The following is a 15,931-nucleotide window of genomic DNA, read 5'->3' on the forward strand; positions in this document are numbered from 1 at the left end:
AGAGGACATTATCACAGCACTGGAATATTTTACTTTTATACTATTTGGTTTGATTTCCCTCTTTAAAAACCTGATTTAATCTGGACATACTCTCACCACAAGGTCCATTTATGTTCTGAAGTTTTTAATCATATCACATGCTCCTCATCAGCAGGTGGAGTCAGAGTGTAGTCGTCACAGTATTGTAGAAGTCAGCTATTAAGCCAAGAATAAAACATCTACAACTCCATGACAACTGGGCAAATTCATCTGTAGATGAAGACCATGACATGATCAAAAGGCTCCAGTACAGCTACAAAATGGAACTTGTTTCACAATTGTCTTAGAACCTCAGAAAAACATAAATTTAAAAAAAAAGAGAAATATAAAACACAAATTCAGATTGATGGTTTTAAAGAAAAAATGCTATACATTCTGTGATTTAGGCAGCTTTTTCAGGAGTGGGCAAATGTCACAATTATGTCTTAAATTGTCGAGATTCACATTATTGCGTTCTTTGGTGCCATTTATTTAATCCAACTAAGAAAATATAACTCTTGGAATAGTTTTACTGCGCTCATCCAATAAACAGCGTGAAGTTACCTGAATTCTTAAAAGGGTGCCTTGACTAAATCTTACAACAACAAATTAATAATTTTCATTTAATAGACTATAATACAGTACCATAACATGAAAGAATGGTTATATTTTCTAGACACACTAGGCTGATGTACGTATGCACTTAAATTGTTCTGGTGCAGAAGACTTGAGACTCGGTCAAACAATGGCAAAACTGTTCATCAAATTTGTACTGGATTTTTATTTTTTCCTTAATCATTTGACAACTTTCAATAAATCCAACAGCACTGCTCTGAATTAGCAAATATGTATACTGGACTATACTGTCAGCAAAGTCACACAAAATGAAATTTGAAGTGATTGCTATCCAGTGTTTACTGAAACTTTAACACATCACAGAAGCAAACCTTTACTCCCTCTATTACATAATACTGCTCTTTTGGGTTATAAAAATAGTTTAATAGAATATATATGCCTACTTGTGCTAAGAAAGGACTCCTGGTGACCACACTGCTTTATTGCCATACAACACACAAAGGGGGGGAAAATAAAATAAAACTGGTTGTAATATTGTAGTCTTTTTAAAGTACCACTTTTTTAAAAACCAAAATAAATGCAAAGTGCAATACATAAAAAGAGAAAGAGCCACAGTAGACCATGTAAAAGGTGCAAATTGTGATGAATTTGTCTCCGTTTTGGATGGAGGGCTTACATGGCACATTTCACATAAGTTTAAATTTGAATAGTGAGCTGAGTCATGTTTCACAAAAGAGCAGAAAACACAAAGCAAAACAGTGAGAATGGAAATCATTGAGTCTGGTACCTTTTTCTTGATTTGGTCAACCAGTTTCTTCTTATTCATTTGAACATGTTAAATGTTTAAACCACAATTACCAAGTAGAAAAGAAAACATCGGAAGTATTTGGAGAGAAATTGGGGAGGGAATGTTCCATTTAAATTATAAATGAGCAAATTAAGAGAATAGTTTTCACATTTTTGGAAACATGTGTATTTGCTTTCTGGCAGAGAGTTAACCTAACCAACTAGCTAGCTGTTGCATTAGAGCAGTGGTTCTCATCCTTTTTGATGTCGGAGACCCCTAAATGGATAGAAATCAGGCTAGGAAGTTACTGGTCCCGTATTTGATAATCTGCAATTTTAGGGATCCCTGTCTGACAAGATTTAGTGACTCCATAATACTATCCAATACTGCAGTTTGGTAGATAACAGTAAGAGTGTGAAACCAGTGAACAGAATAATCCTTCTTATACATCCTCTTATTGGGCGGACTTCTAGTAAATCAAACAATAGTGAAATTAAAACCTTCCCCATTTTTCTGGGGACCCCCTAAAGCCCTCTCAAGGACCCCAGGTTGAGAACCACTGCGTTAGAGGATCAGTGCCGTTGTACAAATGGGGACCAGCTGCCAGGCAACCAGCGGAGACTCTAGGAAATTACTGGTCCCAGCCCCCCCCAAAAAAATACTCTGGCACATAAACTTGCTGTAAAATGCCGTTTTACATTTCGGGTTTTGTGTGTCTTTAAACAAACATATAACGTGTGAATTGGTGAGCTGATGGGGGGGGGGGATTACAACAAAAACATTTGATCTAACATTTTAAAGCTGATACTATTTCATCCCATTCATCACAAATACTCTAAGGCTGATTCAACTCTGTTCAGGACTCCACATTCCTCCAGTCCTGTAGCAGTGTGCTACAACACACACCGCTCAGGTCAACCAATAGGCGTTATACTGTTATACTATCATGCACATTCCTTTTAAACTACAGTCGGAAGTAGTAGCAGTGCCGCTGGTCTCCGAACACCTCCTGGCTTTACGTTAATATGTACATCTGAGAGCAGTGTCGTCTACTGTGTGAGAAGTCTACGTCTCTATGCATTTACTGTACAACTGAAAAACCTCTCACAAGTCCCAATGGAGATATACAGCCAGGCGAGTATTAACACTGCATGACCAACTCAAGAGTCCAAGCTGAGACTTCAGGGGGACTTTTTTTCTTGTCCCAGATAGCATACCTGTAAAATACTGTAAGTCTCGTGCTACTGTTTTATGGCTACTTTGTTTATAGTCAAAGGCATTAATACTTGAAGTGCAATTAAAGCTGTCGGTACGCTGAGGAGATAGATAGTACCACTGCAGCTCCTAGGAAGACTATCAGAGTCTGCTGATTTAGAAACTAGATGATGGCACTGCCCTGTTAATGGAATGAACGGACGCAACCTCAGTTTATCTAACCAGTCAAAAACACACGGGGAGAAAAAAAAGGGATGAGGCAAAGTCCAACAAACCAACAGGACTCGAGGCCTTGTGGAATTTGGGCTGGCAACAGAGCATCCAGTGTTTAAAACTGGTTGGGGCTTCAGTGATCCAGCCTTTTTTTTTTTTCCTTTTCTTTTTTCTTTTTTTTTACATTCTCTAACATTGTTACAGCCACAGCATAGAGTGTGAAACCAAAAAGTTAAAGAGAATTAAGAACTGTATAATAAATCAATAGTAAAACATGATAGAGGGCAGCCATTTTCATTCACTGGATGAGTACTCAAAAAGTTTTACAACTGGAGAAATCAAAGACCGATATACAAAAGAACAAGTAGAAAGGCAAGGCAATCTCATGTATGGCCATTTTAGTCTTTCAAAATATTTACCTCACAACCATTATCTACAGTTTGCATTTGGCCATTTGTACACAGTGGTTCCATTACAAACGCTCCATTATTTTTTCATGAATCTGTAGAAATGAGCTTATTTACAAGTCTGTACAACCACCCTATAGAGCTCTTTCCATCTCCCAGAGGACCCAATCCACTTAAAGCAGGATACCTGAGTTTTCAATATAACGCTTTCAACCCACTCGTCACTCTTCACCGCACATTTCACAGGGTATCTCGCACAGCCACACACACATGCACACAATTAATTAGGCAAGGTTTTTTGTTCCGAAAAGGATGCTGAGTGTAGACCTTTGTGAAAAAGCCACAAACTCACCAAAACCAGAAACTCAAGAGTCCTTGCAGAAAGATAGCTAACTCCACCCTTAAAACAAAAACAGTTGTGAAGGAGGTATTGAGAAGGGACATCTTACAGCAGGTGGCAGTCATGGTGGCAGTTAAGTGGCTGGCCACTGACTGTCCTGAATAGGGCCCACTGGTGGTGTGCTAGCATATAAACATTAAAAGTAGGCCAGGATTTGCTTCAGGCAAATGAGTGATGGAGACCTTCCTGGGAGACTTCATCCCGGCTGTGGAGGTCAGAGTAAAGGTCTGACTGCTGCCACCAGGGTGGAAAATTAGAGCGGAGCTGGATGTGGCTCCTCTCACTGAGTGGCAGCTGCATGTGGCACAGAAAACCTGACAAACAAAAGAAAAAAAAAAAAGTTAAAATCCTACGGACAGGCCTTCAGTCACTCTAGTCACTGTACCATTACACACCAACCAGCTGCTGAATGGATGAAAAATGGATAACCATTGTACAATTCCTGCTATTAGTGGGTCATTACATAGCTTGTCCTGAGTAAAGTCCATGTAACCTAAATCAGGACGGTTTATATTCTGCACAATGGCAATATAAGAACCTCTGGGACTCAGTTTGTTAGGCTCAGTTCTACATGGTCAGACTTATCAGTCTAAGTTGTGCTGTGGACAAGGGGAAAGCTTGACCTGCAGGCAGCATGGCTATATAAAAAGTAGTATAGGGATCAACAATGTTATTACAATTGATCCTCTGAGGACCACGCTTATCTGTACCACATTTTTAGCCAAGCTAGTGGCTCAGAGGATGCATGACACAAGGTTGACATTTGTGGTTGGAGTGAAATATCTCAAAATCTGCTGGATGCTTTTTGTAATTTGGTACAAACATTCATATCATGTTGGCTTCAGAGTACACTGTAATAACATTGGTGACTCATTAATTAATTAACCTTTGATCTTGAGATGCCATCAGATCAAAACTTTAATTGCTCCAATACTTGGGTTTATAACCAAGTTCCTGTGAAGTTTATGATTTCCCTATCTGCAATCCTATCTGCAAACAATGCAATCTGCTTAATGCTGTCAAGGTATTTCTTTCACTAGACCAATGCCTCTCTCTCCATACCTGGAAGCCCATTGGTTAACCCCATTGACAGTATGGTTTGATCCTAACTGTCTAATGTTCTGCCCAAAGAACCAGCTTCCAACAGGAAATACATTATAAGAATATATTGAGAAGTGACCCACATTACCTCTGAAGTCTCTGCACTAGTTCAGCTACCAAGGAGTCACAGATCCCTGGGTGCGTTTCTTCTGCCAGGAAAATGGCCTCCCGCAGCTCCTCTGCAGCCTCTGGCTTGCCATTACTTGTCTCACCCTTTTCTTTCAACTGCAACAATGACAGTTTTTAGATTATCCTAAATAGTTCAGTAGTAGAGAAATCTCTAAAATGAATATCAAAATTAATTCAGCAGATTTAATTCTGCTCTACAATAGTTTTATAATGTTTCATTTTTAATCATCTATTCAGTCATGATTGTTTTAATTTGGGGGTAACTTGATAATGCCCTTACCTCAGTAAACAATGGAGAAAAGATTGTTGATAAGCTTTGTGACAAAGGCCTCTTTGGACTCTCCTGCACCTAGAAAAAAAGGATGATTTCAAGGTGAAAAGGGAAATCTGAGAGACACACTTTGCCTCACCAACGTGAGGTGCTCAACTGCTCATTTATTACTTTTCCCCTCTATAATGGCACACGCTCTCACCTGTTTCCTTTCAAGCTCAGCGGGCTGTGCTGCCCCATTCTGAAACTTTTTTAGGTCCTTCTCCCTGATGGTGTTGAAGATCCAGTCATCATTGCTGGCATCATTTCCTCCAGATGCCTGGCCATCTGGCTCCCTACAGTGACACAGGATTTTAGGAAAATCATCAGTGTACCCACAGTTGCTAGATTTAGCTTCAGAGTGTAAATTCACCATGTCTTCTCCCCACCCCAGTGAAGTGCATGGTGACGGTGCAGATAACTTACTCATCAGATTCATCAGAGCTGGATTCATCCCGAGACTGCTCTGATTTCCACCTCTTGTATCTGTCAATCAGCTCTGTCAGATAGGATGTCTTTTTGGCATGCCTTACAATATACTTATGTTTTAACAGCTCTTTGGCAGTTGGCCTCTAAGGAAAACACACAAAACAAACTTAACAGTGAATATTAAAAGCGTAGCTGTCTTTCTTTCTGAACTGTGCATTATCAAAACAGTATGAACAAGAGTATTTTAAACTTACAAAGCTAGGCTCCTTATTTAAACAGGCTTCAACAAATTCTTTAAGTGGTTTACTGTAGTTTCCTTCCAGTGTTGGTGGATTGTTCTTTGGGATGAGGAATAAGACCTTCATCGGATGAAGCTCAGAGTGGGGAGGCTCTCCTTTAGCCAGTTCTATTGCAGTTATTCCTAATGACCAGATGTCTGCCTATAAAACAAAGATATTTGGGACAAAAAAAGATCCTGTCATCAAAGCAGCAGAAACTCACACACAAATACCGCACTGGCACAACGCTGTGTGAAATAACATGGCTGACGTAGGCAGCAAGGGTGTATTTGAGGAAGCTCTGCAAACTGAACACAGTGACATTGTGGTTGTGTTGAAAAGCCACAGTGACTCATGTCGTGGATGTCCCAAAAATATGCACTTGGTCATTTCTAGTCTAGACCCGTCTTGAAAAGTGCTTAAAAACTCCAGACAAAAAACAAACACACAGCGGTTGACAGAGCAATGAAAAGAAAGAGAAAAAGATACAGATCATTTGGGCACAATGTTCTTAACCAATATTTAATTTATACTGACGCTAACTGTCGACAAAGCTTTGGTTATGTTTCACTTGGGTTTGCCTGAGGTCAATGATTCCCCTTTCATACAGGATACACACATGGACATGTGTCAACTGACTCACATTCACCCTGCGCTTGACCTTTTCATATAAAACAGCTGTTATGTGGTTTACTTCATACATCCATATTTCACTGTTCAAGCAAACTTTATGTCAAATTGTGCTTTAGCCTGTATTAGTATATACACATTTCTCCTTCTCTACAGAGTAAATGAAGAATGAAGAGGAATTATATGAATAGTGAGCATGCGTATTATATATGCACTTACAGTATGTATTGTATCTTTATCATATCTAGATATTATTTTGTTGATGTTCTTTATTATTATGTTCTGTAACTGTAGTTACATGCACTTCAGTTATTTACACTTCATAATAACCAAATTCAGCAAAGTTTTCCTTCTCTCTGTAGGCTCACTCTCACTCACCTGCTCACTTTGTTTTTCTTTTACCACAGGAAGTCGGTAAAGTGATTTTTATACAACTGCAACATGACATTTTCCACCCTACGAGAGACACTGAGTCACCAAAGCAGGTTTGACACCCGTCACTGTGTTCACTCTGAATAGTATACTGTCTAACACCCATGACATTTTGAGGCCACTGCCAAAAATCGTTCTGGCCTTTCTTTGTCTCACCAAATAATACGCCTGTTACATTTGCCTTTATGCTCTCACTGTTTGCTGCTGTGCAATGGTACATGTGCAGTAAAGTGTGCTTACTGTTTTGGTACAAAATGGCTACCAGATGACCTTTATTTACATTTAAAAAAGTCTTTAGCAATTTATTGATATCACTTAAAGCATTTTCTCCCAAAAACTATAAAATTCTTTGGGACCTCGTGATATAACACAAAGCTGCTTTCCAACACTAAACCTTGCTGTGATAACAATAAAAGTTGGGATAATTCTGACCTTTGAATCATAAGCAGATTGCTTTATGACTTCAGGTGCCATCCAGAAAGGAGTACCAACAAATGTGTTCCTTTTTATCTGGGTATCTGTCAGCTGGCCCGCAACTCCGAAGTCTGCCAGCTTTACATCGCCTTGTTCGGACAGCAACACGTTGGCAGCTGGAAGCAAGAGGGACAAAAATATGAGATACATCAAATACAGCTCATACAGCATCTTTAAAACATCCAGTGCTTAAATGAATAATCCGCAAAAAAGGTACGGACAATACTATGTCTCAACCACTTTAGTAATATGATTGTTCCCAGTTTCTGGCAGTAACCTGGTTTCTGGAATTGAAGATCTCTGTTGGACCTGATAAAGCAATAATCAGGTTTCTAATAGCCTTTTAAGTGTTCTCATTTGCATGATAAAGACCCAGGACAGGGGAAGTGGCAAGAGCACTCTGATCAGTACACAGCACCCACACATTGTTTTTCTACAGGAACTAGGACACATTACAGAAAAAATAGGTGTATAAAGCCATTGTTTGCACTGCTCTTTCCACTGCAACATATGCATGCTTTAGTACTATGAATATCAACAAATAAAATAGGCTCCTCTGTCACCCATCACTATTTTGACACAAAGATTATTCCTAACATCGTAAAGGACAGAGACATTATAGATTACAGATCTGAACAAAATGTACACTCGAGTGTGAAATGTGACATATTAAAGGAATCACTGAAGCTGTTGACTTCCCTCAACAGCTGGTAAACACAGACACCAATTATGAAGGTCTGACTTTGGCATTATTAACAAGAAAACATGTTCTCAAGATTAATTCATTTACAAGCCTGTTGTTAAAACAGGGTCACAGCGTGTCTTACCTTTGATATCTCTGTGGATTTTCTTTTCAGAGTGCAGATACTCGAGCCCTTTCAGGATCTCTCTCAGAATTGTGGCAATCTGTGTTTCATCCAGGGCACCTGGCTCCAACTAGAAGAACGGATAAATTAGAACATACAGGTGACTTTGGGATTCATTGTGAAAGATGGCACAGACTTTACACTGTTTTACACAACAGAGAACTGTCATAAGGGCCTGCAATTTAAACTGTTCATTTACTTTACTTAGAAATACACTTACCAAATCCAAGGCTGATCCTCCACCCAAATATTCCATAATAATCCATAATTTTGTACCCTGAAAGAAAAATAAACAATTCAGTCAGATAGTGTTCAAAGTTGTGATAATTATTACAAAGAGAGTAACAGTCAATACTTATTTGTCCATTAAAAAAAATAATAATAATACACAGTACAGTACAGCTTAGCAATTCCAATTCACTTCAGTTGTTTTGGAGAGGGCTAAAGGCTGCTGAGATACTAACCCCATTGCTGACATGACATATAATCATTTCTCTCACGCTTCTTATTTAATGCTACATGGCCCAAAAATATTTTCTACTATGGTGACAAGTGGATATAATATATACATAGCAACACAGTGGAGCAACTGTATTGTAAATGGCTGAAATTGCACTGATTGAGGCAAGTGGCCTGGCTAACGTGTCTATGTCTAATCTGTTAGAGAAACAGACATTTGTTTCGTAATATGACAATAAGGAGTTTACAATTAATTATTAACTTAGACAATTATGTCTTTAATGACTCACTGACTGATTGGGAGAGATTGTATAGCAAGATATAAGCCTTGGCATATCCGCTCTTCTACAGACTGACTTCGGTTGGAGTAAATCCTGCACTTGTCTGAAACACTAGAAACATTTCAGCTGTCTGATCCAGTTGTTCTCAGAAAGCTTGGATGGCACCTGTTTCCTGCACAAGTGCAATATTTTCAAATTAATAAATGAAACATTATCTGTGACGGTAGCTCAGCCAGACAACCAGAATGTCACTACAACTTTAGATTTGTCATCTGAGTTTGTGCATTGTGATTTCCAGGAGCACAGACACCTTAAGATGTAATGTAATGCAAATGTACTCAGTATCTGCTGCTGCTGCTGCCCTAGACAGACAGACATCAATGTTACCCAGGCCCGCAAAACCAGCTCTGTTTGGATATATGGATGTTTATTTGCAACAGACATTTGAAATATACATAATGTGAAAATATGTGTATCATGATTAGATTTGACTGAGTTACGACTCAAAGAAGTCCAATTTTGGCACAAATTGTGGCAATGGTTTTAAAGTACCTTAACAGCCTCCATTAGGTGTGCTGCTGCTGCAACTGCTGCTGTGTTGGTAAGCTGGACAAACTACAGTAACTACCTTCCAGTTGTTTTAAGAACACCAGCATGTACCTGTCCCTATCTTGTTACCTCTTGTCCCCAACAACTCCCTTCGAGTTCCCAGTTCTTTTTACAGGAACTACATTTAACTAAATCGACAGAAAACAAATAATAAAAAGGGAACTTCACACTCCTACTTTAAAGTTTTGTAACACATGTAAATGCATACATAAACACAGCACAAATACTATGCTTACATTCTACACACAAATAAGCCTTAATTTTCTCCTTCAGCCAGCAGCATAACTTGAGTTAATGGAGCACCACTTCTCTCCTTACTGCTGTTAAGTAGCATAGTAAATGCTGTGCGAGGCACTCTAAGCACCATCACATGTAACATGCCTGAAAATCTACTAAAGTTACAAAATATGGTTTGCAACTAAGTGATGCTGTCAATATATCCATTACAGATGACAAAAACACCAGAGACTTTGGCTTTTGGCTTGGGTTATATACAGAGAAGGCTGTTGTTTGGGCTTTGTACTTTTGCACATTGAATCTGACATGAAACAGAAACTGTGATGTTAAAGAGCTGACTTTTAGCTTTATGGGTGTTGACATTCACACCAGATGAATGTGAACACCCTGATATTGAAGCTAAAAGTCAGCAATTTGACCTCATAATCATCGTTTTATTTTAAATGCAATCTGCTAGAGTGCAGAGCAAAAATAACAAAACATATGTCAATGTTCAAATACTTACAGATTGCACTGTTAAAAGCCCACAAGCTATATACTACTGCAATGTTGCCCTATTTCTAGTTGTTCAACAACAATCTGTGCAATATTACACAGGCAATACTTGTTCCATTGCCCATATGCATTATTTATTGACCTACATTGTGAACACTTGCTTGCAGGAACACACTACTGATATATGCATTGTGTTGAGCATGGACTATTACAAATTGATTTTTCCTGAGGAGCTTACCTTCAGATAGGATCCATAATACTTGGTGATAAAGGGACTGTCACACTGGCTGAGAACTGTGATTTCCTGTTGAATGTCTTCTATGTCATCTTCCGCTTCTTCCAGATCAATAATTTTAATGGCCACTACTTTCTGAGTCCGAATGTCGATGCCTTTAAAAACTTCACCAAAAGAGCCTTTTCCTATCCTGTCCAGCTTGGTAAAAAGCTCCTCTGGATTCGCTCTGAAATTCTGTTTAACAGAAGAATGGAAAAAGAGAGAGAGAGAGAACAGAGTTAATTTTTAGTAACATAGAAACAGGAAACTGACGGGCTAAATTCTGATTCACCTTTATTAATTATTCAAATTCACAAATTACAGATTTTTGAACTGCTGTTACACAGTTCCATACATGAACATAGGAGCAACACAGCCATCTCTGACAGGCTTTATAATATCAAACAGTGATACATCTAGGATTGTCATACACTCCAAGTAGTAATTTAAGAGCCAATAATCAATGAACTTTCAGCCTGTGAATTTGATTCACGATCATTCAAAACAATTGGGATTTTAAAAATCTTTAACCTGAGCCTCACCATTAGGCCTGCAAATAACGACTATTGTCATTATCACAGGGTTTCCCGCAGCACTTTGCAGCTAAGGCTCCTGCCTTAGCAACACACGCCTGCCGCCTTAACTACGTCGTCAAAAAAAACAAAATAGGCCGAGTGATATGAGCAATATGAGCGATATCCGCCGTGTTACTCTATCCTGTTTTCTCCCTTTCATTCCAAACTGTGACCAATACCAGTCTCCCTTCTCCGCAGAACGCATTAAAAAATAATGAAAAAAGTGCCATGAATCAGAAAATAATCAGTTTATGTGGCATCGATGTAAGATAATTATTCTAAATTATCTAAATTCTATAAATACTTGAATAACCTGTAAACTGTTCACTCGAAGTATCTGAAATTCTTATGATAGGCGTGATGTTTTCCAATCAAGGCTAGTTGCGTTTACACGTGGTTGTCTTATAGCTATACGTTTGATGATTGCACGTGATTTTCTCTCGCATTGTACACAGCCAAATGGACAGAAAAACGCAACCAAAAATTGCGGGCTTCTTCGTACGACGAAGCAGGCTTACCTCACCATCCTCCCCCCAAAGGTCAAATGTGACCCAAAAAAAAAAAGCATTATAATGAAGTACTGTAGTGCTGCAGCGATGCCCTGGTCTACAAAGCTTGTTTTTTTTTTTTTTTTGTGAACATCAATTTGTAAAATAATACTTGTACGCTAATCGCAATGTCTGTCAAAATAATCTCAATATATGTTTTTTACCATATTGTGAAGCAGTGCACAAACCTTTATAAATAAAAGTTTTTACAGGGTTAAGACCTCTTTTCATTCTGCATGAACAAAATGCAAATGTCTTTGTGGATATTATCATCTGCACTGCTACTGCAGGCTGCTAATTTAGTTTCAACCACTTCACGGTTCACTGTCTCACAATACAGTACAATAATGAAAGCTTCTAGTGTTAACAGAGCACCTGTCACCCAGATGACAGCTGGAATAACTGGTGTTCAATATAGGATAAATGAAACCAGAAAAACTTTTATTTACTATCAAAAGCCAATACTAATCGATTATAATATGCCTTGATGGACTGTGATACCGATCTTGAGGATAGGCTTGAGACTTCACTACCTTGCTATATACAGCTCAGCTGCTTAGGCTAGATGTTATCAGTCCTCTGCTGTTTCTCTAGAAAAATCAGCATGGCATACTAAGAAAAAAATACATAACCCAAAACCAACAATTTTATCAAATTCTGTATAACTTAACAAGCAATAGGTATAATTCACAACAGCCAGAGATCCCATACAGCAGCATAGGACTTATGCAAATGCAAGACTTTAATTTTATCCCTACATTCATTTCTTGACAAACAAACAGCCCCGTACAAAATGTGTACTTCATGCTGGCATCGACCTCTGCATGCAGACCAACTGTTTAATATTTTCAGATCAAATATTGTGGTTTTGAGTAACACTTAAATCCTGAGACAGAGTGACAAAGACATACCTGAGGTTTAATGACCTCCACCACAAAAGGCTAAAAAGAAACTGAAGGGCTACACCCTGACTTATTGACTGAACTAAATGGCTAATTTCCCTATGGAGCACCGGGGAGGGAATAATGGTCTTTAAGATGGTCAGTTCAATTTCCCTTCATGCACAGCAATCATTAGCCTAAACCACCTGAGTAGTGTTCATAATTTCCATGACAAAAATAGTGTAAAAATACTTTTTTTACTGCCTTTTATTAAAGCATTACACTGTATATTATAAAGCTAAACTGAACATTTAAATTCAACTAGTTATATTTTTGCAATAGCTATTATAATAAAGAACCAAAGCAATTAAGCCCAATGCTTAATTTACCAGGTAACCCTGCCCTAAGACGATGATCTTCGGCTCACACAGCATATTGCTTTATTGCCCCCCAGAGAATAGTTTCCTGTAAAAGTGCTAATGCATGGTGGTCAAACTATATGGACGGGGAGATGGAGCAGCTGCACTTTGAAAAATTGGCAAAGAGGGGGCTGCTGAATTTGATCGCAAAGGGAGTTTACAACAAAGACAAAGAGCGGTGAAGAATAAAGCAGAGTAGAAACAACACAACCAAAATACTATCATAACACTGGTGTGGTCAGTCATCCAGGTGAAAATTATAATGTCGAGGCTGACCAGTGTAAAAACAATGGGAAAAACAACAAGGGCGCTGCGACCACAGACTACACATGATGGGAATGTACTTGCCATATCCACAGTCAGCAAGTTTACTGCGACAACTAAAGCTGCCTGAACCTCGCTCTAAAAAGCATGTGTTTGATGCTTCCCCATCTGCACCACACAACTGTGTAGTCTAGTGTCATCCACGCACCACACCCTCAGGGTTGAAGGCTCACTGCCAGACTCCCCATACTCCTCTGCAGAGTAGCCTGTGGGCTCAGGTTCATTTTATTTGTCTGTGCATATGCTAATGAAGAGAGTACTAATGTGTGCAATCAATGGAATGATGCATGCATGTCTTGGTTATGTCTTTCTTACATCGACTGTAGTCTGGCCTACTTTATACCAATATTTCAGACAGGCCTAGTGGCTGGCTCAACTGAAAAAATACTTTAACTTTAGAAACAATTATGCAAGCTACTATGTCATTGGTGGGCCATACAAATACAATTACCCTACAATGATAAAATGCTTGAACTACTATCTGAAAGCTGTGGTGTCAAAACTAGAGCTGAAACCATCAATAATCAATAAGTCAATCGACAGAATATTAATCAGCAACTGTTTTCTAGTAAACTAAATATGTTAAGATTGTAAAGCACTGATGGGTGAACGTGCAATCTGATGTAATTAGTGCTGAAACAATTAGCATCAAGGCTCATCCACCGATAATAAATGACAACAATTTCATAATCAATGAAACATTTAATTAATTTATCGTGCAAAAAAATTCTCTGGCTTCTCATATCTGAAGACTGGCTGCTTTTTTTGGTTTTATTTTGCCTATTATTTATTTATTTTTACCACAGTCGACTGAATACCGTTGGGCTCTTTAGTGTTGGTTGGATTAAATGAACAATTTAAAGACTTCACCTTAAATTCTGATGGGAATCTTTGATTTTATAAACCCATGGATTTGCCAAATTAATCAAAAATGGAGCTTATCTTTAGCAGCAATTTTAATTGACACTGGCTTTCTTATTATTTTGACTGATCAACAAAACAATCACCAGATTGACTAGTAATGAAAATAGGCGTTAGCTGCAGCCTTAGTCGAAACGAATAGGTGTGATAAGTGGACTACTGTGTCAAAGTACAAATTACAAAAAGGGCTCAGGACAAGTCAACCACTGAAAGGGGGAAATATATAATACTGCATGTAGAATATCAGGTCAGGTCTTAGAAATTATTAGAGCTGAAACAATAAGTCAATTGATCGAGTAGTTGATCAGAGAAAAATTGGCAAACTATTTTGATGACTGTTGTTGCATTTAATGTTTCCAGCTTCTTAGAGGCAATTTTCTGCTTATCCTTGTCTTACATACCATAAAATAAACTAAATATCTCCTGTTTTTGCCCTGTTGATCAACACATAACAATGGGCACTGACAAAATACCAACTTGGATACGTCAACTTCATACTCTAGGAAATTGTGATGGGCATTTTCAGTCTCCGGTTAATGCGGTTTACACAGTAGCAGCCAGCTCAGGCAGAATAAAGAGCCTATCTGTAACTTGACAGCTCGTCAATCATCCAGTAACTACACGTTAGATTTGACAACAAAAAGACACAACCAGAGCATAGTCTTACTCCCAATAACTACTAGACTTTGGTGCATTTATCAGTGGAAAGCACAGACGAAGGTGCTTAACGTGATAATGGCACACTGTTCCTGCAGATAAAGTTATCTACAGCCATGATACTTTAACTTCCGAGCTGAAGGTAAAGAGGAAACGCGAAGTAAAATGTCGGGTGGCTCCGAACGACACGAACATGCCCCCGATAGTTAGTAAGTCGGTAGGTCAGCTAATAACACAGCAAACACATTTTATTCACCTGAATCCCCGGCAGTCCGCTCTGAATCGGGGAGTGAGCCATGGCGTCAGCTCGGCAAAGATGACGCCTTTCCTCGTCTTCTTTCTGCTGTCTTTATCAAGACGGGTACCGTAACTATTCCCCGACCGACCCCTGGTTTGGATGCCCTCGTCCGTGCTGCAAACTCTGTGAGGGCAGTTCGCGTATCAAACGGTCGCTTGATTTAAAAAACAATGAATCCGTTTGACTTGTCGGCTTCGGGCTGCCTGCTCCTCACTCGCCTTCCGCAGTTAGCGAGCGTTAGCTCCGCTAGCTACTTTAGCAGCTAGTTAGCAAACAGTTAGCTGAATAATTATATCTCTGTAGACCAACGTGGTCTCTCAACGCGTGCTTAACAGTTTCCCGGTGATGATACAGAGGTCTGGTCTGAAATAGTCGCACTGGGTAGATACATGCACACTGTTATTTAGTTGTGTCTCTTGTTGTTCTATTCTCTCATCACTTTTCTCTGTCGCCGGGCGCCATCTTGGTTAATGTCATTTTCATTTCCCGGGCGACCAATCAGAATTTAGAAGAGGAGACGGTGCGTATGTCGTCACTCGTAAATCGAAAACGCGTCACAGCAGAAGAGACAGGAAGTCCTCACAGGTGGCAGTTTCACACTGTTGTGGGTTGTGGTAATAAAATATGCACCACTAAAGCACGAAATCAATCCGAAGTTTATCTTAAAGCTGCAGTAGGTAATTTCTTT

The 15,931-nt window shown here is 39.0% G+C and overlaps 1 protein-coding gene across 2 annotated transcripts; it reads right to left on the bottom strand.

Moving 5' to 3' along the window:
• Nucleotides 1-779: 779 nt before the first annotated feature.
• On the bottom strand, nt 780-15,726 carry stk24a (serine/threonine kinase 24a (STE20 homolog, yeast)). 2 transcript variants are annotated; one of them, XM_051402638.1, is made up of 11 exons: nt 15,202-15,726; nt 10,585-10,815; nt 8,486-8,542; nt 8,227-8,335; nt 7,358-7,515; nt 5,840-6,025; nt 5,583-5,728; nt 5,320-5,452; nt 5,127-5,195; nt 4,806-4,942; nt 780-3,930 (listed from the first exon to the last, which is right to left on the bottom strand). In XM_051402638.1, the coding sequence occupies exons 1-11, from the start codon at nt 15,241-15,243 to the stop codon at nt 3,897-3,899; spliced, it is 1,302 nt and encodes a 433-aa protein (XP_051258598.1). In that variant the 5' UTR covers nt 15,244-15,726; the 3' UTR covers nt 780-3,896. The 2 variants fall into 2 exon arrangements, with proteins under 2 accessions (XP_051258598.1, XP_051258601.1); XM_051402641.1 differs by lacking the exon at nt 780-3,930 and having other exon boundaries at nt 4,802-4,942.
• Between the last annotated feature and the right edge of the window lie 205 nt (nt 15,727-15,931).

Source organism: Dicentrarchus labrax, unplaced genomic scaffold, assembly GCF_905237075.1.
Source record: "Dicentrarchus labrax unplaced genomic scaffold, dlabrax2021, whole genome shotgun sequence".
In the NCBI taxonomy this organism is placed as follows: domain Eukaryota; kingdom Metazoa; phylum Chordata; class Actinopteri; family Moronidae; genus Dicentrarchus; species Dicentrarchus labrax.